Genomic DNA, 23,790 nt, shown 5'->3' with positions numbered 1-23,790 from the left:
TCATTGGCTACAGTTCAGCGTTCAACACCATATTGCCCACGAAGCTGATCACTAGGCTAAGGACCTTGGGACTAAACACCTCCCTCTGCAACTGGATCCTGGACTTTCTGATGGGCCGCCCCCCAGGTGGTAAGGGTAGACAACAAACACGTCTGCCACAATGATCCTTAACACTGTGGCCCCTCAGGGGTGTGTACTTAGTCCCATCCTGTACTCCCAGTTCACCCACGACTGAGTGGCCAAACACGACTCCAACACCATTGTTAAGTTTGCTGACGACACAACAGTGGTAGGCCTGATCACCGACAATGTTGAGACAGCCTATAGGAAGGAGGTCAGAGAACTGGCAGTGTGGTGCCAGGACAACAACCTCTACCTCAATGCGATCAAGACAAAGGAACTGATCATGGACTACAGGAAAAGGCGGGCTGAACAGGCCCCCATTAACATCGACGGGGCTGTAGTGGAGTGGGTCGAGAGTTTCAAGTCCCTTGGTGTCCACATCACCAATGATCTATCATGGTCCAAACACACCAAGACAGTCGTGAAGTGAGCACAACAAAACCTTTTCCCCTTAGGAGACTGAAAAGATTTGGAATGGGTCTCCAGATCCTCAAAAAGTTATACAGCTACACCATCGAGAGCATCCTGACCGGTTGCATCACCACCTGGTATGTCAAGTGCCCGGCATCTGACTGTAAGGTGCTACAGAGTGTCGTGCGTACGGCCCAGTACATCACTGGGGCCAAGCTTCCTGCCATATAATTGGTGGTGTCAGAGGAAAGACCATAAAATTGTCAGACTCCAATCACCCAATTCATACTGTTTCCTCTGCTACCACACAGCAAACGGTACCGGAGTGCCAAGTCTCGGACCAAAAGGCTCCTTAACAGCTTCTACCCCCAAGCCATAAGACTGCTGAACAATTAATCAAATGGCCACCAAATTATTTACATTGCCCCCCCCCCCCACACACACACACACTCACACACACACATTTGTTTTGTACACTGCTGCTACTCACTGTTAATTATCTATGCATAGTCAAGCTTTTGACGATTTGGCCTGTTTGAGACTGCTCTCTCCATAAACTCTTATGTTATTGCACATACACACACATACATTTACACATTATCTTACTACTTTGCTTTTCGAACCAAACCTCATTTTTCTCCCTTACTTAGTATCCTGCACGTTGCGCCTCTGTGAAGTGCACGGTGAGCAGAATAGCAGCAGCAGGGGGTTGACCAAGACCTGGGCGTTTGCTCTCTTTCCTGAGGGTGCTCTGCTCCCACTGTGTGTGTGTGTGTGTGTGCTCAGCTAGGGGCCATAACAGTGAAAAGTGCTTCACAATTATTTTCATTTTCCAGCCATGTTTACGAGTGACTTATAAGGAGAGACTGTGTGTGGCACTACTGCTCCTGTCAATTGGAATTTATAGAGAGAGTGGTTGTACACACCTTTCCCACAAGGACATACACACATTCCTCTCCCGCATACCTGAGTGAATGACAGTGTTCAGCTGTTCATTTAATTGTAGTTTATACAGCCTGAGAGTATTTCACTATAAAGACCCTGAGTGTGTGACTGTGTGTGTATGTCTGGAATACGTGTCTGGAAGGCATGGAAAACACACTGTGAAGTAGTGGGTGACTTCTTGACATTGTCCTGGTTGACTTTGAAGTTACTGGTATGGAGAGGACAGAATCAATTTGTTATGGCCTTATTTGACCACATTTCCCATTGCGGTGATTTGATGTGCATCCCCTGGGTGAGGTCAGGCATATAGTGAGTACTTGGTCAGTGGAGAGGTGTAGTAACCAACAGATGAATGAATATTTCAACACGTGTGATTACCCAGAAACACTGCTCTGCTCCTGCACATCCTCCTTTGATGTTCTGCTGAATCCACATTTGCCAGAACTCATTATAAAATTGGCCAGGGAAGAGATAGAGAGGGGGGAAAGAGAGAAAGATAGAGAGGGGGGGGGGGGGTGGGGGTAAAGAGAGGATGGTCTTACTAACATCTTCATTCTGGTTCCTCTGAGAGAGTTCTTAGACAACTTTCCTCCAATTTCCTCCACTTAACGTCTGGAGCGGAGCAGCGTCTCTCACTGATTTCCAGTGAACTTTCTCACACAACCTGATCCTGTCAATTCCCACCACATCCCCAATCCACGTCCAGGGCAGTATTCCATGCTAGCACTGAACTCTTCCCCTGGATACCATCCTGGTGTTCCCTGTTTGTTCCCATCCCAGATCCCAGCCAGTGACGTCTGGTAAACAACCCCTGAAGGATGAGGTCATTAAGTATAGGGTATGGGGTTGTCCCCAGCGATAGGCTTGACAAAATACTAAAACCTTCTCAGGAGACAGAGACACTGACACTGAGTCAGTTAAAAAAACACCAGACCATAACAAAACACCAAACCATAACAAAACACCAAACCATAACAAAACACCAAACCATAATTTTTGGGTTGTGTGTTCTTGTTCTTCTAAATAACTGTCTGTGTTGTATTAGCCTTAGAGACAGTCGACCTCTCTCTCCAAACGAGTGATGTTGTTAAAAGGCATAGACCAGTGACTAGGTACCAGCCAGCTCCAAATCTCTGTCAGACCAATTAGAGTGTGTCAGTAATCCTTGGCCTAGCCTGCGGATCACAACAAGGCAGCTAACAGACTTCTATGGACACATAAGAATATTTTAACAAGCAGAGTCCTTTAGCCCTCAGTTCTATAGCCCTCCTTCCTCCCTTCTCATACCTGCCTGCTCTCATTAGGCCTGGATAGTTTGCTACCAGCTTTCGTCATAGTGACATATGGTATTATGCAAAGGAATTAGGGAGTTTGAGAGTAGATATTTATCTAGTTAAATTGTGTGTATTGTATACTGAGTGTACAAAACATTAGGAACACCTGCTCTTTCCATGACATAGACTGACCAGGTGAATCCAGGTGATCCCTTATTGGTGTCACCTGTTATACACTCTTCCGTCCGTGTAGATGAATAGGAGGAGACAGGTTAAATAAGTATTTTTAATCCTTGAGACAATTAAGACATGGATTGTGTATGTGTGCCAGTCAGTGTGAATGGGCAAGACAAAATATGTAACTGCCTTTTGAATGGGGTATGGTAGTAGGTCCCAGGCACACCGGTTTGAGTGTTTCAAGAACTGCAACGCAGCTGGCATTCTCACGCTCAACCGTTTTCCGTGTATCAAGAATGGTCCACCAGCCAAAGGACATCCAGGCAACTTGACACAACTTAGAGAAGCATTGGAGTCGACATGGGCCTGCTTCTCTGTGGAACACCTTGGAGAGTCCATGCCCTGATGAACTGAGGGTGTTCTGAGGGCAAAAGGGGGTCAACTCAATATTAGGAAGGTGTTCCTAATGTTTTGTACACTCAGTGTAACTTTCTATATGTGTTGCATGTGAGTACTGAGTGTTATGTTTGCTGTGTTTGTGTGTGTCCACTGTTATGATAGATAGTGAGAAGACCATTGAGGTTCAATGTGGTCCATTTTAAAGAATCCATTTCCCTCCTATTCCTGTCCATGACATTTGGCCAAAGGGGTGAGAGGGGAGTATGCACAGATTATATTACTATTTGCCACAGTATCATCCCACCGGACACACATAGACAATCAATCCCATGTCACCCCAGGCGTGGATTTACTTTACCTGCCATCTCATTCCTGATTGGCCAGGACTCTCCATGTGATGGGGTGATGTCATACCCGGCGTCACCGGTACTAGGGGGTGACATAGAGGCTAAAGCATTCCACACGTGTCAATGTCACCAACCGCAACTCAAGTACCTGGGTTAGGGGAACCAGGGAGTAGACAATAATGTGCATTGTTTAAGGAGTGCTTTTAGAGGGCCTGATGTGTGTGTGAAGCTGGGCCAGAAACTGTAACCCAACGCTACACCTCCTCACACTGCAGCTAGTGGAACGGCTTTATCGCCAGATCAGTTTTCATGGCTCATTCCCTGTGTGTGTGTGTGTGTGTGTGTGTGTGTGTGTGTGTGTGTGTGTGTGTGTGTGTGTGTGTGTGTGTGTGTGTGTGTGTGTGTGTGTGTGTGTGTGTGTGTGTGTGTGTGTGTGTGTGTGTGTGTGTGTGTGTGTGTGTGTGTGTAATAATGTGGTTTTCTACCTGTGAAGGAGTTACTTTACATTGAGAGATGGCTGCCAGTGTAATCCCCAGTGCAGTGCTTGGATTTGCGGTTGATATCTCATCTCTTTAAGTGGTGTGTTTGCATCACCCCGCTCATGGCATCACACCATGTTCGGTAAACTGACAAACAGGAACGTGAAGGACATCCTCGGGATGTACTGATTCAGCCCCACCAACGGAATCGCGAAACCACACTTGCGTGTGTAATATTCAACATATGCTCAGACAGTCACTGCCTGGTCCTTTTGGCGGTTGTATTAAGATGAGGATACCTGTTTTGACATGAATTCATTCATTCATTTATTCAGTTAATTCATCCACTTATTCATTCATCCTTTCACACATTACCTGGGTAGAAGGTGTGCTGGAATCAGATCTTCTTCCCAGTCAGTGGGCAAACAATTCTATGGTCTCCTGCTTGGTTTTATCTAATGGCATATGTGTGATTTCACATTCTATTTGTCTGTTCCTGGAAAGAGAACTCAGGGCAGTTCTGAAAAGACAGAGGAGATTCACCTCTGCCATCCTCCCTCTTTCACTCTCTCCTCGGATCCTCTCTCATATTCCCCTTGTTATCCCCTCATCCTTCACACCAAAGCTGATTCCCGTCACTACAGCAGAACAGCCTCAGGGATGATTGACAGACATAAGAAGTAAGTGTATCTCTGGCATAGCTGTTACAAATGACCTTTGGTGAGTGTGTGTGTGTGTGTGTGTGTGTATGTGTGTGTGTGCTTGTTGATTGCGTGCTGTCTTGCTGCTGGGTCTTTGCAGATAAAGCCTGGCCACCTGTGGCAGGGCGATACACCAGCCAGCTCAGGGAGCTTCTCCAACCCTTAGGCACAAACCCAACACAATTAAAACAAGCAAAACAACAAGCGTGCAGAGAATAGGCAACAGGGGAGCCTGGCTGCATTTCTCCTCGCAATTTATGATATCCTTCTGAATATGTCTGCACGGAGTGTTAATTGTAATTCAAATGAAATATGTATGATTTTGCCCTGTGGCTAGGTTGTTGGTTTGCTGTCTTTTCACCTTGGAGTTGTTTGTGTGTGGATGTGTTTGTGTGTGGATGTGTTTGTGTGTGGATGTGTTTGTGTTTGGGTTTGTGTGTATTCATTTGAAATGCTTGACGGCGCCCTCTCACCTGCCTTCGAAAACACCCCATCATTTTGCTGTGCATTGTTTCAGGATTGTAAGACTCAATTAGATCCGTGTTCTCAGGAAGACAAGACAATCTTTCTAGGTTCTCTGACCTGGTACGTTTTAAATGTTATCCAGGGGCCAGAATACTGATCCTTACTGGGAAAGCAAAGAGTAGTGTTGTCACAATACCAGAATTTTGACTTATCGATACCAGGTTTAGTATCATGATATTCGATACCATCACGATATTTGACCCCAACATGATATCATGGCAAAACATGTTTTGCATGTTAGCCAAAGTCATAGAATGGCATTTAATCCAGACAGATCTTTTGAGTTCAGTATCATTACATTGGAAATGTTTTTGACTTTTGTACCATTCTAACTACACATTTGAATGGTAAATATCTTGATAAACTGGGTAAATCAAGATGTAGCCTAGGTCTTTTCACAATACAGGTGAATGCATATTCAATAGGAGTGTGTGAATGCATTGAGTTATTGAGCTTGTTTTGGCTGATTTCATGAGGCTACAGATGAAAAACTATCTGTTTACCTTCCATTTGGGACTACTTTTCTTGTACTGATCAACAACATTTGCATAGAATAAGAAATCTCTTATTTTATAAAAGTGTGCGCTGTCTCTTTAAGACCCATAAAGTCATTCACACACAAAGACAGTTCAAGGCTTGATCAAAGATGATCTTGACTTGGAGAGACGTAAGGCGGGGGAGACGAAGTGTATGAATAACATTTTTAGTGACAATCATCTTTGTAAGCAGTAAAATGTTGTGTTGTGGTACGAGGTAGTGAATTGGCTTCAGCTGTTAGCTAACAAGGACTGTTAGCCTTCAAAGCTGGACGTTACCGGTATCTTCTCGTGTTCTAACCTGTTCTGGATATTGTTTTGGGAACAGTAATTAGCCGTTTCAACATTTCTACATGCCGTGTTGCGTTATTCAAGAGTGTTAACTTCTGTGCAGCATAAGTGATGATGCAGCCCAGACTCCCAGTGAGTTCAGTAGTTCCTCATGTCAAGCTAGATCTAGCAAGAAGTAAGCGGAGCAGGGCATGGTGCCCTCACACTATAAGGGGACATCAGATACACTGAAAGACGGACTTGATCCTCTCTCAATCAGTAGACGACATGAGACACATTTGAGAGAAGTACCGAAAGTAACAAAAAGTTTAGTACCAAGTATCAAGAAAGTGCCAGCGTTTCGGTATACCATGCAACACTAGGAAAGAGTACTGTACCACTTGGCCCTCTGTCCCATCTTACTTCCCGAAGGCCCCACTGATGAAGTGGAGAGTGTAGAGGTTATCGATCTTCCCATAGATCAGCCTCTTGTTTCCCTCTACCTACAACCTAATGGGGGATATGGGGTGCAATGGTCCTGTGTGTGTGTGTGTGTGTGTGTGTGTGTGTGTGTGTGTGTGTGTGTGTGTGTGTGTGTGTGTGTGTGTGTGTGTGTGTGTGTGTGTGTGTGTGTGTGTGTGTGTGTGTGTGTGTGTGTGTGTGTGTGTGTGTGTGTGTGTGTGTGGTTCTGGGTGAGGCTGACTGGAATAGCAGTTGATCGATCTGCGTGCCTCTTTCAGTGAAATTCCCAGCAACACCCTTCCAATGAGGACTGTGTCTAGAATTCTGTTGAGCCAGTGGAATTACATACTGCACTGTAGTCATAGCATCTCTGTTGTATATCATCACTATTCGTTGTACATTTTTACTATTTTCTACATTGTAGAGTAACAGTGAAGATATCAAAACTATGAAATAACACATATGGCATCATGTAGTAACCAAAAAAGTGTTAAACAAATCAAAATATATTTTATATTTGAGATTCTTCAAGGTAGCCACCCTTTGCCTTCATGACAGTTTTGCACACTCTTGGAATTCTCTCAAACAACTTCATGAGGTAGACACCTGGAATACATTTGTGCCTTGTTGTGCCTTGTTAAAAGTACATTGGTGGATAGGTCAGTCAATCCGAGAAATGTAATGATCTTTGAAAGTTTCTTCAAGCGCAGTCACAAAAACCATCAAGCGCTATGATGAAAATGTCTCTCATGAGGACCCGCCAATGGAAAGGCAGACCCAGAATTACCTCTGCTGCAGAGGGTAAGTTCATTAGAGTTAACCTCACCTCAGATTGCAGTCCAAATAAATTCTTCACAGAGTTCAAGTAACAAACATATCTCAACATCAACTGTTTAGAGGCCTTCATGGTGGAATTGCTGCCAAGAAACCACTACTAAAGGACACTAATAATAATAAGAGACTTGCTTGGGCCAAGAAACACAAGTAATGGACATTAGACTGGTGGAAATCTGTCCTTTGGTCTGACGAGTCCAAATTTACGATTTTTGATTCCAACCACCATGTCTTTCTGAGACGCAGAGTAGATGGACGGATGATTTCCGCATGTGTAGTTCCCACCGTGAAACATGGAGGAGGTGTGATGGTGTGGGGGTGCTTTGCTGGTGACACTGTAAGTGATTTATTTAGAATTCAAGGCACAATTAACCAGCATGGCTACCACAACATTCTGCAGCGATATGCCATCCAATCTGGTTTGCGCTTAGTGGGACTATCATTTGTTTTTCAACAGGACAATGACACAACACACCTCCAGGCTATGTAAGGGCTATTTGACCAAGAAGGAGAGTGAAGGAAAAGCAGCCAGCCAAATGCTCAGCATATGTGGGAACTCCTTCAAGACTGTTGGAAAAGCATTCCAGGTGAAGCTGGTTGAGAGAATGCCAAGAGTGTTTAAAACTTTTTTTGGTTACTACATGATTCCATGCGTTATTTCATAGTTGTGATGTCTTCACTATTATTCTACCATGTAGAAGATAATATAAATAAAGAAAAAACCTTGAATGAGAAGGTGCGTCCAAACGTTTGACTGGTACTATAGGTATGTATGTGGCGGAACTGTTGGTTGTGTGATTTAAGCAGTGTGCCTGCTCCTCTCTCCACAGTCTCTGTAGGGAAATGTGTTGCAGCTTCTCTGGTGTTGGTCTGTGAGTTAGGACTCTGTGTCTACACTACAGCATCATATCCCCATTAAGGCTTGATAAACGGTTTAACTCCCCAGTCAGGGCCACTGCAGGCACTGTAAGCAGGTCTGCATACTACAGTAGGTTCAGTTTGCTCCTAGCAGAACTCAACTAGGCTCAGTGAACGCATGTGCCTCGCATACTCCCCTGACCTTCGCTTGAGAAACTAGAAGAAAGCGACAACAGTACTGTTTTTGCCGTGGAGATCTTAGTAGGGCAATTTTACATCTAACTGAAATGTTTGGTGCAGTATTTCTCAAGTGGAAAAAAATTGCATGAAAACGAGTCGTCTCTCGTTGAACGACAACAAAAACGTAATCAAAGAATCCCTACTTTTGACCAATCACCGACGAAGGGGCGTAGACTTCGGCTACTGAACTACGGTTTACATCTGGCCAAAAATAATTAACTAAATGTTGTTGTAATATTCTGTATGCACGAACTGTTTCGGATGGGAAGCATGCGGGCGACTTAAAAGCATCTGCATACTAGATTTGGTTTGCTCCTAGCAGACCTCGGCTAGGCGAAGTGAACGTCTTTGCCTCGCACACTCCCTTAAAATATATTTCCTTGAAAAAGCGGCAATAGTACTGTTTGTCCATCTTGCGACGCCATAGCCAGTATACACTTCTTCAAAATAGTCTGAATTAATCTAAGATAACTCTGGAAATCTGTCATTAATTTTGATGTTCTTGCTGAGGAGATCATAGTCGCACAATTTTACATTTAACTAAGAGGTTTGGTGCCATATTTCTTCTAACACAGTATATGCGCAAACTGAGAAGCTTGCGGACGCCTTAAGTCAGCATTGTGTGAACCACTCTTAGCCACATGAAAGAGCAGCCAAATCATGACCTCCTGCTCCCAACAGGCAGTAAAACAGGTGAAATACCACCCACAAATGGCTGCAGTTACTGGACATTATTGCCCCCCTGCTCTTCCCCCTCCAACCTCTCCCCTTTCTCTCTCTCAGATCATCTGTTTTTTTCTATCCTCTCAAATTCATTTTCCATTGCATAGCCCTTCACAGTTTTCACAAAAATACAGTATAGATACACACCACACAGAGAATCACACACTACACACACTTAGTTCAGCACTTAAACCCTTTAATGCCAAAGTGGATCTGGTAAAATAGTAAGCATACCTACAGTATAACCTGTACAAATCTCCATCATCAGTAGAAACATTGGGAGGGAGGGAGGGAGGCAGTAACATAAACCTCAGTGAGGAGACTTTGTCTCTTGTCCCCTGAGGGAGGGAGGCGGGAACACAGACCTCAGTGAGGGAGGGAGGGAATCAGGAGGCCAGGACTCTGTGGAATGAGTGACAGATAAACAGAGGAGAAAGAGAAGGATTGTGTGTGTGTGTGTGATGATACTCAGAGTAGGGATCCAGGCTGAGAGTGTGTGTTGTGGTCTTGGTGGACTGGAGTCCATGCTCCTTCTCCACTCATAATGCATTTTTTGAAAGAGCAGAGAACAGAGCTTTACCCTTTCATTCTGCCCACTGCCTGTCCCACTGCCCGCTGCCTGTCCTGCTGCCCACTGCCTGTCCCACTGCCCACTGCCTCTCCCGCTGCCCGCTGCCTCTCCTGCTGCCCACTGCCTGTCCCGCTGCCCACTGCCTCTCCCGCTGCCCACTGCCTGTCCCGCTGCCCACTGCCTCTCCCGCTGCCCACTGCCTCTTCCGCTGCTCACTGCCTCTCCCGCTGCCCACTGCCTGTCCCGCTGCCCACTGCCTCTCCTGCTGCCTGTCCTGCTGCCCACTGCCTCTCCCGCTGCCCACTGCCTCTCCTGCTGCCCACTGCCTCTCCCACTGCCCACTGCCTGTCCCGCTGCCTGTCCTGCTGCCCACTGCCTCTCCCGCTGCCCGCTGCCTCTCCCGCTGCCTGTCCTGCTGCCCACTGCCTGTCCCGCTGCCCACTGCCTGTCCCGCTGCCCACTGCCTGTCCCGCTGCCCACTGCCTGTCCCGCTGCCCGCTGCCTCTCCCGCTGCCCGCTGCCTGTCCCGCTGCCTCGCTGCCTGTCCCGCTGCCCACTGCCTGTCCCGCTGCCCGCTGCCTCTCCCGCTGCCCACTACCTGTCCCGCTGCCCGCTGCCTCTCCCGCTGCCCGCTGCCTGTCCCGCTGCCCACTGCCTGTCTGCCCAGCTCCCAATCTGCCAGCCTCTGCAGCTTTGCACCACTTAACCAGCAGAATGCTAATGTGTTATTCCTTAAATAAATATCCTCTGATATATATATATATATATATATAAAATAAATAATTTAGTAGGGAGGGTTGAACCCCATGACAGACCATGGGAACACTTCAAAGCCTTCTTTAATGAAACATACTGGACCAGCAGTGTTCTCTTCCTCTCTCTCAGAGATCCAGAGATATTCTGTTACAGTCAGCAGACCAAAGGGCATCGCTGCGTTACTGTGCCGACAGCAGGATCAAAGACTTTGATGCAGGCTTCTGACAAACAGTAGTTGATTAATAGCTAGACCCGGCCGCTTCGCAAGCGAGAATCGCCCATAATCGCTTTAGCTGTGTTCAATATGATCAAATTCCTTCAGAAGGATTGTAGATGTTTCAAAGTAAACATCTCTCTCTCTCTCTCTCTCTCTCTCTCTCTCTCTCTCTCTCTCTCTCTCTCAATTTAAATTTAAATTCAATTTCTCTCTTATCTACATAGAGAAAGAGCGTTGGAAACTATAATATAGTCCATATTGAAAACGGCATTAATAGCATTAGATTTTCCCTCTTATAGTCATATTATAGCTCAGAACATACTGATATCATACTCTCACAGCTGTAAACCAATTGTTGTTTTCCTAGTGGAGGTTTTAGGGAAGATGTTTTTACTAAGATATGCCAAAAAAAGGCCTCTGTTCGTCAACTCGGCTCACTGCTGTGTTTTGCCTCCTGGGACTCTGGGCCCTTAAACAATACAGAAACGTTGTGTCTGCCCCATGACAATGTGTGTTAATTAGAATGTCAGACAGGATTACAGTTTACAATCACCGGCACAGCAATGATAATGCACTGTGTCTAATTACTGTAAACCTACTGCTGCTGCTGAAGGGAAAAACTGCTGAGACTGATATGTACTGTAGGTACTGCTGGATGTGTGCATTAGTGGCTCAGTGTGGCTTCCTAATCATTGGAGATATGTATAGCTAATGGGTGTATTGTATGTGTGTAAGAGATTTGTGTGTGTGTGATTAATATAGTCTCCACGTAGTTTCTAATTCCCCAGACGCTAATAAGCTAGTTCTTCTGATACATGCTTCCTCAGAGAGCTACAGTTTTGTGTGTGTTAAAAGGGGTAGGCCCAGGCCTATGGGCGATGGGTAGTGCTGTGGTCATATCCAAGTGGGAAGGTGGTATTTGCCACATACGACTGGGAAATATCCGCTTGAATGCTCCTCCAACTGGTAATTACTAGTGGGAAACTTGTCTATCATCCACGAGCTCCGACTTCTCCCACATGCTGACCTCTGACCTCACTTACTTTGGAAATGACCTTGATAACAGCATTTCAAAGACATTATTTCTAAAAGCAATCTATTCGTAGCTTTTTTTAACACTATCATTTGTTTACAAGCATTTGATAGCTGTAATTTTAGTTTATGGTTGACGCAGCTTTTTGGCCATTATTTGTCAATTAGCCAATGGGTTCAAAGCACGTGAACTTCACAACTGGTAATGACCACCTTCCCACTTGGTTATGAATGCAGCATTAGGCTCAGGGTGGATAGGGCTGAGGAATTAATTCATGTGACAGAGTGATGTTTGGGACATGACATGAGCTACTGATTGTCAGGGATTGCTCCAGCATACATGCAATGTACATCTCATGTCATTTTTCCTCTTTTCTCAGGATCTCGTCTTCGTCAGGATGACTCCCCTCCCCGGATAGTGGAGCACCCTTCTGACCTCATTGTGTCCAAGGGGGAGCCAGCCACCCTCAACTGCAAGGCGGAGGGGCGTCCCGCCCCCACGGTGGAGTGGTACAAGGACGGGGAGCGTGTGGAGACAGACCGGGACAACCCCCGTTCCCATCGCATGCTGTTGCCCAGCGGCTCCCTCTTCTTCCTCCGTATCGTCCACGGCCGACGCAGCAAGCCAGACGACGGCAGCTACGTGTGTGTGGCCCGTAACTACCTGGGCCAGGCCGTCAGCCACAACGCCTCGCTGGAGGTAGCCAGTAAGTAATGCTCTCTGTCTGTCTCGGTGGTGGTGGTGGGTCAAAGCTGTGTGGGTTGTTGTATCAACTACTAGCAACAAAGTAGGCATGCTGACGATAGCTATTTGCTTTATATCAAAGGATGTAGATGGAATATGTAGATGTAAGTGATGGCTATCACTGCTTTATAAAACTGAAGTCAGTGTTGTTAATAATTACAGAAATCAGTCATTCATTATGATACGACAATCTCTTAAAGGAGAGGTTTACTCAAAATCCATAAAACTCCCAAGTGATTCCATACATTGAAACTAGATCAGTGGAGTTTGCCCCATCCCCTCATCCATGTAGTGATGTACTGAAACAGCTGAAAAATAGGTCACGTGACTTGTGATGTTGCTGGATGCAGGCCCCACTCTGCACGTTGCCAGTGAATTAATTATTCAGAAATCCACGATGTGTGGCCAAATTCATTGTTTTATTGAAAGTGTGTGGCCAAATAAGCTATTTTTGTTAAAAGTACTATTGGTTTTGAGTTAGGAAATGTGTACTTTTCCACCTAAAAGATTTGGCATTATTTTATGTAGCCGACTGCCACAGCAGCGGAGATTGACGCTCTCAGGAAACCCTTCTTCGTAGAAACTGCACATTATGCCCTTATTCACAGATGCATGTTTTGTTGGGGTGGTGAAGTAAAGACAGCATTACACATTAGATATATAAAAATAAACAACAACCTAGAAATATGTCTAATGACGAAATACTTGCAAGTGAAGAAAAAGACTGCTGGAAGGGGCGCCGATGGCGTCGTCAAACTGTATTTATTCAGACTAAGAATTGAGGCAAATTGAGCTTCAGGTGACCTCCGCCCCTCTAGCCACTGAAGCCACAGCAAGATCTGGTAGCAGTAGCTGCCTAGGATCGACACAGACTGGTTGTGCAATTGGTTGGCAATTGCGCTCCAATTCCACGAATGAGGAATGTTTGTGCTGCAGAGAATTCAAATAAGTGACTACAATTCTTACAGAAATCTAGGAACGTAATGATGATGAGAGCAGTTAGTCTGCTTTTGCGACCACTGAGATTTATCTGCCCACATCAACGGTCCTGAAAAAAATAAATGGTGACGCACTCCTGTTCCAGCTGGGCCAAATGGACAGCTATCTAACGAGTAAGTATCTAAACTTTTCTTTACTGAATGATCGCTTATCATCAACCTCTATGAGCGGGACCGTTAGTGAGTTTATTTTTTCACATTAGCCCCAAACACTATGTTTTTGGTGTATTCTATTCTGCAATGTAAGGTGACACAATGTGGGACCGAACACCAGCTTGCTCTTGCTGCCAACTCTTTATCCGCTTTTTGTAACTAACTTTACCTGCGATATGCCTAACTCTTATCACCTTTTTCACCAGCTCCTTCTCTCGCCCCAAAAAAATGTAATCTGTGAGATCAAGCTCCGTGTAAGGGCATGTCTCTTAATCATGAATTTACTGGCAATGGAACAGAGCGGGGCCTGCATCCAGCAATGACACAAGTCATGTGAGAGAGAGAACTCCACTAAACTAGTTTCAATGTATGGAATCACTTGGTAGTTTCTGTATTTTGGGTAAACTTCTCCTTTAAAGGAGGATGTTCAAGGTCACCAACCACAGGACCAAACGAGCCCAGTCAAGAGCCTTGGACCAGAATAGACCGTGAAGTCATGTTCTCTGATGGTGATGACAGGTCTAGCTCTCACTCACTCTCACTCTCTCTCTCTCTCTCTTTCGCTCTCTCTATCTTAGCCTTTGAAGAACACTGTGTTATGTCTTTGGGGGCAACTAAGGTGACTACAGCCCTGCCAGACAGAGAGACAGCTTGAAATGCCAAGGTTTTTATGAGGCTGCATCTGAGCCTGCATAGACTTTACCTGGAGACACTTCAATGACACTAATAACTCAACTAGCCCGTAACCGGACAGTTGGAACTATCTGCAGAGCATGGCAGTCTACCAACCTGCCTAGACAGTTTATCTAGGCTGTTTATCCTTTTATCATTGTTGTTTGTTTTCTCCCTCCTAACGCGGGGTCAAACAAGGTGAAACACTAGCTTGCACGGTTGTAAAGTCCTAATAGATATATTCTCTCTATAGTAAATGTGAAATACACTAATTAATACAAAACATTAAGAACACATGCTCTGACCAGGAGAATCCAGGTGAGAGCTATGATCCCTTATTCATGTCACTTGTTAAATCCAATTCAGTCAGTGTAGATGAAGGGGAGGACACAGGTTAAAGAAGGATTTTCAAGCCTTCAATTGAGACATGGATTGTGTATGTGTGCCATTTAGAGGGTGAATGGGCCAGACACTAAATGTAAGTGCCTTTGAATGTGGTATGGAAGTAGGTGCCAGGCGCACCGGTTTGTGTCAAGAACTGCAATGCTGCTTGGTTTTTCATGCTCAACAGTTTCCCGTGTGTATCGAGAATGGTCCACCACCCAAAGGACATCCAGCCAATTTGACACAATTGTGTGAAGCATTGTAGTCAACATGGGCCAGCTTCTCTGTGGAATGCTTACGACACCTTGTAGAGTCCATTCCCCCAACGAATTGAGGCTGTTCTGAGGGCAAAAATGTGGGGTGCAACTCAATATTAGGAAGGTGTTCCTAACGTTTTGTACACTCATTGTATGGTCTAATTAGCAGTTATGTTGGCTTTAAAATGATTTAGTTTGATCCTCTCTTCTGACTTCATAACTACCTGTACAACCCCAGGGAGAGAGAGCAGTGATCCTCTCTTCTGACTTCATAACTACCTGTACAAACCCAGGGAGAGAGAGCAGTGATCCTCTCTTCTGACTTCATAACTGCCTCTACAACCCCAGGGAGAGAGAGCAGTGATCCTCTCTTCTGACTTCATAACTACCTGTACAAACCCAGGGAGAGAGAGCAGTGATCCTCTCTTCTGACTTCATAACTGCCTCTACAAACCCAGGGAGAGAGAGCAGTGATCCTCTCTTCTGACTTCATAACTGCCTCTACAACCCCAGGGAGAGAGAGCAGTGATCCTCTCTTCTGACTTCATAACTACCTGTACAAACCCAGGAGAGAGAGCAGTGATCCTCTCTTCTGACTTCATAACTGCCTGTACAAACCCAGGGAGAGAGAGCAGTGATCCTCTCTTCTGACTTCATAACTACCTGTACAACCCCAGGGAGAGAGAGCAGTGATCCTCTCTTCTGACTTCATAACTACCTGTACAAACCCAGGGAGAGAGAGCAGTGATCCTCTCTTCTGACTTCATAACTGCCTCTACAACCCCAGGGAGAGAGAGCAGTGATCCTCTCTTCTGACTTCATAACTGCTTGTACAACCCCAGGGAGAGAGAGCAGTGATCCTCTCTTCTGACTTCATAACTACCTGTACAACCCCAGGGAGAGAGAGCAGTGATCCTCTCTTCTGACTTCATAACTGCCTCTACAACCCCAGGGAGAGAGAGCAGTGATCCTCTCTTCTGACTTCATAACTACCTCTACAACCCCAGGGAGAGAGAGCAGTGATCCTCTCTTCTGACTTCATAACTGCCTGTACAACCCCAGGGAGAGAGAGCAGTGATCCTCTCTTCTGACTTCATAACTACCTGTACAACCTCAGGGAGAGAGAGCAGTGATCCTCTCTTCTGACTTCATAACTACCTGTACAAACCCAGGGAGAGAGAGCAGTGATCCTCTCTTCTGACTTCATAACTGCCTCTACAACCCCAGGGAGAGAGAGCAGTGATCCTCTCTTCTGACTTCATAACTGCCTGTACAACCCCAGGGAGAGAGAGCAGTGATCCTCTCTTCTGACTTCATAACTGCCTCTACAACCCCAGGGAGAGAGAGCAGTGATCCTCTCTTCTGACTTCATAACTACCTGTACAACCCCAGGGAGAGAGAGAGCAGTGATCCTCTCTTCTGACTTCATAACTACCTGTACAACCCCAGGGAGAGAGAGCAGTGATCCTCTCTTCTGACTTCATAACTGCCTGTACAACCCCAGGGAGAGAGAGCAGTGATCCTCTCTTCTGACTTCATAACTACCTGTACAACCCCAGGGAGAGAGAGCAGTGATCCTCTCTTCTGACTTCATAACTACCTGTACAACCCCAGGGAGAGAGAGCAGTGATCCTCTCTTCTGACTTCATAACTGCCTGTACAACCCCAGGGAGAGAGAGCAGTGATCCTCTCTTCTGACTTCATAACTACCTGTACAACCCCAGGGAGAGAGAGCAGTGATCCTCTCTTCTGACTTCATAACTACCTGTACAAACCCAGGGAGAGAGAGCAGTGATCCTCTCTTCTGACTTCATAACTGCCTCTACAACCCCAGGGAGAGAGAGCAGTGAACCTCTCTTCTGACTTCATAACTACCTGTACAACCCCAGGGAGAGAGAGCAGTGATCCTCTCTTCTGACTTCATAACTACCTGTACAACCCCAGGGAGAGAGAGCAGTGATCCTCTCTTCTGACTTCATAACTACCTGTACAACCCCAGGGAGAGAGAGCAGTGATCCTCTCTTCTGACTTCATAACTGCCTCTACAACCCCAGGGAGAGAGAGCAGTGATCCTCTCTTCTGACTTCATAACTACCTGTACAACCCCAGGGAGAGAGAGCAGTGATCCTCTCTTCTGACTTCATAACTGCCTGTACAACCCCAGGGAGAGAGAGCAGTGATCCTCTCTTCTGACTTCATAACTGCCTCTACAACCCCAGGGAGAGAGAGCAGTGATCCTCTCTTCTGACTTCATAACTACCTGTACAAACCCAGGGAGAGAGAGCAGTGATCCTCTCTTCTGACTTCATAACTGCCTCTACAAACCCAGGGAGAGAGAGCAGTGATCCTCTCTTCTGACTTCATAACTGCCTCTACAACCCCAGGGAGAGAGAGCAGTGATCCTCTCTTCTGACTTCATAACTACCTGTACAAACCCAGGGAGAGAGAGCAGTGATCCTCTCTTCTGACTTCATAACTGCCTGTACAAACCCAGGGAGAGAGAGCAGTGATCCTCTCTTCTGACTTCATAACTACCTGTACAACCCCAGGGAGAGAGAGCAGTGATCCTCTCTTCTGACTTCATAACTACCTGTACAACCCCAGGGAGAGAGAGCAGTGATCCTCTCTTCTGACTTCATAACTGCCTGTACAACCCCAGGGAGAGAGAGCAGTGATCCTCTCTTCTGACTTCATACCTACCTGTACAACCCCAGGGAGAGAGAGCAGTGATCCTCTCTTCTGACTTCATAACTACCTGTACAACCCCAGGGAGAGAGAGCAGTGATCCTCTCTTCTGACTTCATAACTGCCTGTACAACCCCAGGGAGAGAGAGCAGTGATCCTCTCTTCTGACTTCATAACTACCTGTACAACCCCAGGGAGAGAGAGCAGTGATCCTCTCTTCTGACTTCATAACTACCTGTACAAACCCAGGGAGAGAGAGCAGTGATCCTCTCTTCTGACTTCATAACTGCCTCTACAACCCCAGGGAGAGAGAGCAGTGAACCTCTCTTCTGACTTCATAACTACCTGTACAACCCCAGGGAGAGAGAGCAGTGATCCTCTCTTCTGACTTCATAACTACCTGTACAACCCCAGGGAGAGAGAGCAGTGATCCTCTCTTCTGACTTCATAACTACCTGTACAACCCCAGGGAGAGAGAGCAGTGATCCTCTCTTCTGACTTCATAACTGCCTCTACAACCCCAGGGAGAGAGAGCAGTGATCCTCTCTTCTGACTTCATAACTACCTGTACAACCCCAGGGAGAGAGAGCAGTGATCCTCTCTTCTGACTTCATAACTGCCTGTACAACCCCAGGGAGAGAGAGCAGTGATCCTCTCTTCTGACTTCATAACTGCCTCTACAACCCCAGGGAGAGAGAGCAGTGATCCTCTCTTCTGACTTCATAACTACCTGTACAAACCCAGGGAGAGAGAGCAGTGATCCTCTCTTCTGACTTCATAACTGCCTGTACAACCCCAGGGAGAGAGAGCAGTGATCCTCTCTTCTGACTTCATAACTGCCTCTACAACCCCAGGGAGAGAGAGCAGTGATCCTCTCTTCTGACTTCATAACTACCTGTACAAACCCAGGGAGAGAGAGCAGTGATCCTCTCTTCTGACTTCATAACTGCCTGTACAAACCCAGGGAGAGAGAGCAGTGATCCTCTCTTCTGACTTCATAACTACCTGTACAACCCCAGGGAGAGAGAGCAGTGATCCTCTCTTCTGACTTCATAACTACCTGTACAAACCCAGGGAGAGAGAGCAGTGATCCTCTCTTCTGACTTCATAACTGCCTCTACAACCCCAGGGAGAGAGAGCAGTGATCCTCTCTTCTGACTTCATAACTGCCTGTACAACCCCAGGGAGAGAGAGCAGTGATCCTCTCTTCTGACTTCATAACTACCTGTACAACCCCAGGGAGAGAGAGCAGTGATCCTCTCTTCTGACTTCATAACTGCCTCTACAACCCCAGGGAGAGAGAGCAGTGATCCTCTCTTCTGACTTCATAACTACCTCTACAACCCCAGGGAGAGAGAGCAGTGATCCTCTCTTCTGACTTCATAACTGCCTGTACAACCCCAGGGAGAGAGAGCAGTGATCCTCTCTTCTGACTTCATAACTACCTGTACAACCCCAGGGAGAGAGAGCAGTGATCCTCTCTTCTGACTTCATAACTACCTGTACAAACCCAGGGAGAGAGCAGTGATCCTCTCTTCTGACTTCATAACTGCCTCTACAACCCCAGGGAGAGAGAGCAGTGATCCTCTCTTCTGACTTCATAACTGCCTGTACAACCCCAGGGAGAGAGAGCAGTGATCCTCTCTTCTGACTTCATAACTGCCTCTACAACCCCAGGGAGAGAGAGCAGTGATCCTCTCTTCTGACTTCATAACTACCTGTACAACCCCAGGGAGAGAGAGCAGTGATCCTCTCTTCTGACTTCATAACTACCTGTACAACCCCAGGGAGAGAGAGCAGTGATCCTCTCTTCTGACTTCATAACTACCTGTACAACCCCAGGGAGAGAGAGCAGTGATCCTCTCTTCTGACTTCATAACTGCCTGTACAACCCCAGGGAGAGAGAGCAGTGATCCTCTCTTCTGACTTCATAACTACCTGTACAACCCCAGGGAGAGAGAGCAGTGATCCTCTCTTCTGACTTCATAACTACCTGTACAAACCCAGGGAGAGAGAGCAGTGATCCTCTCTTCTGACTTCATAACTGCCTCTACAACCCCAGGGAGAGAGAGCAGTGATCCTCTCTTCTGACTTCATAACTGCCTGTACAACCCCAGGGAGAGAGAGCAGTGATCCTCTCTTCTGACTTCATAACTGCCTCTACAACCCCAGGGAGAGAGAGCAGTGATCCTCTCTTCTGACTTCATAACTACCTGTACAACCCCAGGGAGAGAGAGCAGTGATCCTCTCTTCTGACTTCATAACTACCTGTACAACCCCAGGGAGAGAGAGCAGTGATCCTCTCTTCTGACTTCATAACTACCTGTACAACCCCAGGGAGAGAGAGCAGTGATCCTCTCTTCTGACTTCATAACTGCCTCTACAACCCCAGGGAGAGAGAGCAGTGATCCTCTCTTCTGACTTCATAACTACCTGTACAACCCCAGGGAGAGAGAGCAGTGATCCTCTCTTCTGACTTCATAACTGCCTCTACAACCCCAGGGAGAGAGAGCAGTGATCCTCTCTTCTGACTTCATAACTGCCTGTACAACCCCAGGGAGAGAGAGCAGTGATCCTCTCTTCTGACTTCATAACTGCCTGTACAACCCCAGGGAGAGAGAGCAGTGATCCTCTCTTCTGACTTCATAACTACCTGTACAACCCCAGGGAGAGAGAGCAGTGATCCTCTCTTCTGACTTCATAACTACCTGTACAACCCCAGGGAGAGAGAGCAGTGATCCTCTCTTCTGACTTCATAACTACCTGTACAACCCCAGGGAGAGAGAGCAGTGATCCTCTCTTCTGACTTCATAACTGCCTGTACAACTCCAGGGAGAGAGAGCAGTGATCCTCTCTTCTGACTTCATAACTACCTGTACAACCCCAGGGAGAGAGAGCAGTGATCCTCTCTTCTGACTTCATAACTACCTGTACAAACCCAGGGAGAGAGAGCAGTGATCCTCTCTTCTGACTTCATAACTGCCTCTACAACCCCAGGGAGAGAGAGCAGTGATCCTCTCTTCTGACTTCATAACTGCCTGTACAACCCCAGGGAGAGAGAGCAGTGATCCTCTCTTCTGACTTCATAACTGCCTCTACAACCCCAGGGAGAGAGAGCAGTGATCCTCTCTTCTGACTTCATAACTACCTGTACAACCCCAGGGAGAGAGAGCAGTGATCCTCTCTTCTGACTTCATAACTACCTGTACAACCCCAGGGAGAGAGAGCAGTGATCCTCTCTTCTGACTTCATAACTACCTGTACAACCCCAGGGAGAGAGAGCAGTGATCCTCTCTTCTGACTTCATAACTGCCTCTACAACCCCAGGGAGAGAGAGCAGTGATCCTCTCTTCTGACTTCATAACTACCTGTACAACCCCAGGGAGAGAGAGCAGTGATCCTCTCTTCTGACTTCATAACTGCCTCTACAACCCCAGGGAGAGAGAGCAGTGATCCTCTCTTCTGACTTCATAACTACCTGTACAACCCCAGGGAGAGAGAGCAGTGATCCTCTCTTCTGACTTCATAACTACCTCTACAACCCCAGGGAGAGAGAGCAGTGATCCTCTCTTCTGACTTCATAACTACCTGTACAACCCCAGGGAGAGAGAGCAGTGATCCTCTCTTCTGACTTCATAACTGCCTGTACAACCCCAGGGAGAGAGAGCAGTGATCCTCTCTTCTGACTTCATAACTGCCTCTACAACCCCAGGGAGAGAGAGCAGTGATCCTCTCTTCTGACTTCATAACTGCCTGTACAACCCCAGGGAGAGAGAGCAGTGATCCTCTCTTCTGACTTCATAACTACCTGTACAACCCCAGGGAGAGAGAGCAGTGATCCTCTCTTCTGACTTCATAACTACCTCTACAACCCCAGGGAGAGAGAGCAGTGATCCTCTCTTCTGACTTCATAACTACCTGTACAACCCCAGGGAGAGAGAGCAGTGATCCTCTCTTCTGACTTCATAACTGCCTGTACAACCCCAGGGAGAGAGAGCAGTGATCCTCTCTTCTGACTTCATAACTGCCTGTACAACCCCAGGGAGAGAGAGCAGTGATCCTCTCTTCTGACTTCATAACTGCCTGTACAACCCCAGGGAGAGAGAGCAGTGATCCCTCTTCTGAGGCCTGTACAACCCCAGGGAGAGAGAGCAGTGATCCTCTCTTCTGACTTCATAACTGCCTGTACAACCCCAGGGAGAGAGAGCAGTGATCCTCTCTTCTGACTTCATAACTGCCTGTACAACCCCAGGGAGAGAGAGCAGTGATCCTCTCTTCTGACTTCATAACTACCTGTACAACCCCAGGGAGAGAGAGCAGTGATCCTCTCTTCTGACTTCATAACTACCTGTACAACCCCAGGGAGAGAGAGCAGTGATCCTCTCTTCTGACTTCATAACTACCTGTACAACCCCAGGGAGAGAGAGCAGTGATCCTCTCTTCTGACTTCATAACTGCCTGTACAACTCCAGGGAGAGAGAGCAGTGATCCTCTCTTCTGACTTCATAACTACCTGTACAACCCCAGGGAGAGAGAGCAGTGATCCTCTCTTCTGACTTCATAACTACCTGTACAACCCCAGGGACTTCATAACTACCTGTACAACCCCAGAGAGCAGTGATCCTCTCTTCTGACTTCATAACTGCCTCTACAACCCCAGGGAGAGAGAGCAGTGATCCTCTCTTCTGACTTCATAACTGCCTGTACAACCCCAGGGAGAGAGAGCAGTGATCCTCTCTTCTGACTTCATAACTGCCTCTACAACCCCAGGGAGAGAGAGCAGTGATCCTCTCTTCTGACTTCATAACTACCTGTACAACCCCAGGGAGAGAGAGCAGTGATCCTCTCTTCTGACTTCATAACTACCTGTACAACCCCAGGGAGAGAGAGCAGTGATCCTCTTTCTGACTTCATAACTACCTGTACAACCCCAGGGAGAGAGAGCAGTGATCCTCTCTTCTGACTTCATAACTGCCTCTACAACCCCAGGGAGAGAGAGCAGTGATCCTCTCTTCTGACTTCATAACTACCTGTACAACCCCAGGGAGAGAGAGCAGTGATCCTCTCTTCTGACTTCATAACTGCCTCTACAACCCCAGGGAGAGAGAGCAGTGATCCTCTCTTCTGACTTCATAACTACCTGTACAACCCCAGGGAGAGAGAGCAGTGATCCTCTCTTCTGACTTCATAACTACCTCTACAACCCCAGGGAGAGAGAGCAGTGATCCTCTCTTCTGACTTCATAACTACCTGTACAACCCCAGGGAGAGAGAGCAGTGATCCTCTCTTCTGACTTCATAACTGCCTGTACAACCCCAGGGAGAGAGAGCAGTGATCCTCTCTTCTGACTTCATAACTGCCTCTACAACCCCAGGGAGAGAGAGCAGTGATCCTCTCTTCTGACTTCATAACTGCCTGTACAACCCCAGGGAGAGAGAGCAGTGATCCTCTCTTCTGACTTCATAACTACCTGTACAACCCCAGGGAGAGAGAGCAGTGATCCTCTCTTCTGACTTCATAACTACCTCTACAACCCCAGGGAGAGAGAGCAGTGATCCTCTCTTCTGACTTCATAACTACCTGTACAACCCCAGGGAGAGAGAGCAGTGATCCTCTCTTCTGACTTCATAACTGCCTGTACAACCCCAGGGAGAGAGAGCAGTGATCCTCTCTTCTGACTTCATAACTGCCTGTACAACCCCAGGGAGAGAGAGCAGTGATCCTCTCTTCTGACTTCATAACTGCCTGTACAACCCCAGGGAGAGAGAGCAGTGATCCTCTCTTCTGACTTCATAACTACCTGTACAACCCCAGGGAGAGAGAGCAGTGATCCTCTCTTCTGACTTCATAACTACCTGTACAACCCCAGGGAGAGAGAGCAGTGATCCCCAGGGAGAGAGAGCAGTCTCTTCTGACTTCATAACTACCTGTACAACCCCAGGGAGAGAGAGCAGTGATCCTCTCTTCTGACTTCATAACTGCCTGTACAACCCCAGGGAGAGAGAGCAGTGATCCT

The 23,790-nt window shown here is 46.9% G+C and overlaps 1 protein-coding gene across 2 annotated transcripts in view; it reads left to right on the top strand.

Moving 5' to 3' along the window:
* The window catches only part of LOC135550475 (roundabout homolog 1-like), a 226,874-nt gene that overhangs the window by 80,456 nt on the left and 122,628 nt on the right, over positions 1 to 23,790 (top strand). For both annotated transcript variants that reach the window (XM_064981319.1, XM_064981320.1), the window contains one exon: positions 12,261 to 12,587. In XM_064981319.1, the coding sequence (XP_064837391.1) occupies positions 12,261 to 12,587 (327 nt within the window). The remainder of the gene's footprint in view (positions 1 to 12,260; positions 12,588 to 23,790) is intronic.

The sequence above is a fragment of the Oncorhynchus masou genome, chromosome 12, assembly GCF_036934945.1.
Source record: "Oncorhynchus masou masou isolate Uvic2021 chromosome 12, UVic_Omas_1.1, whole genome shotgun sequence".
NCBI classification, from domain to species: Eukaryota; Metazoa; Chordata; class Actinopteri; order Salmoniformes; family Salmonidae; genus Oncorhynchus; species Oncorhynchus masou.
The sequence above is the reverse complement of the archived record's forward strand: the minus strand, read 5'-3'. Positions and strand labels throughout refer to the sequence as shown.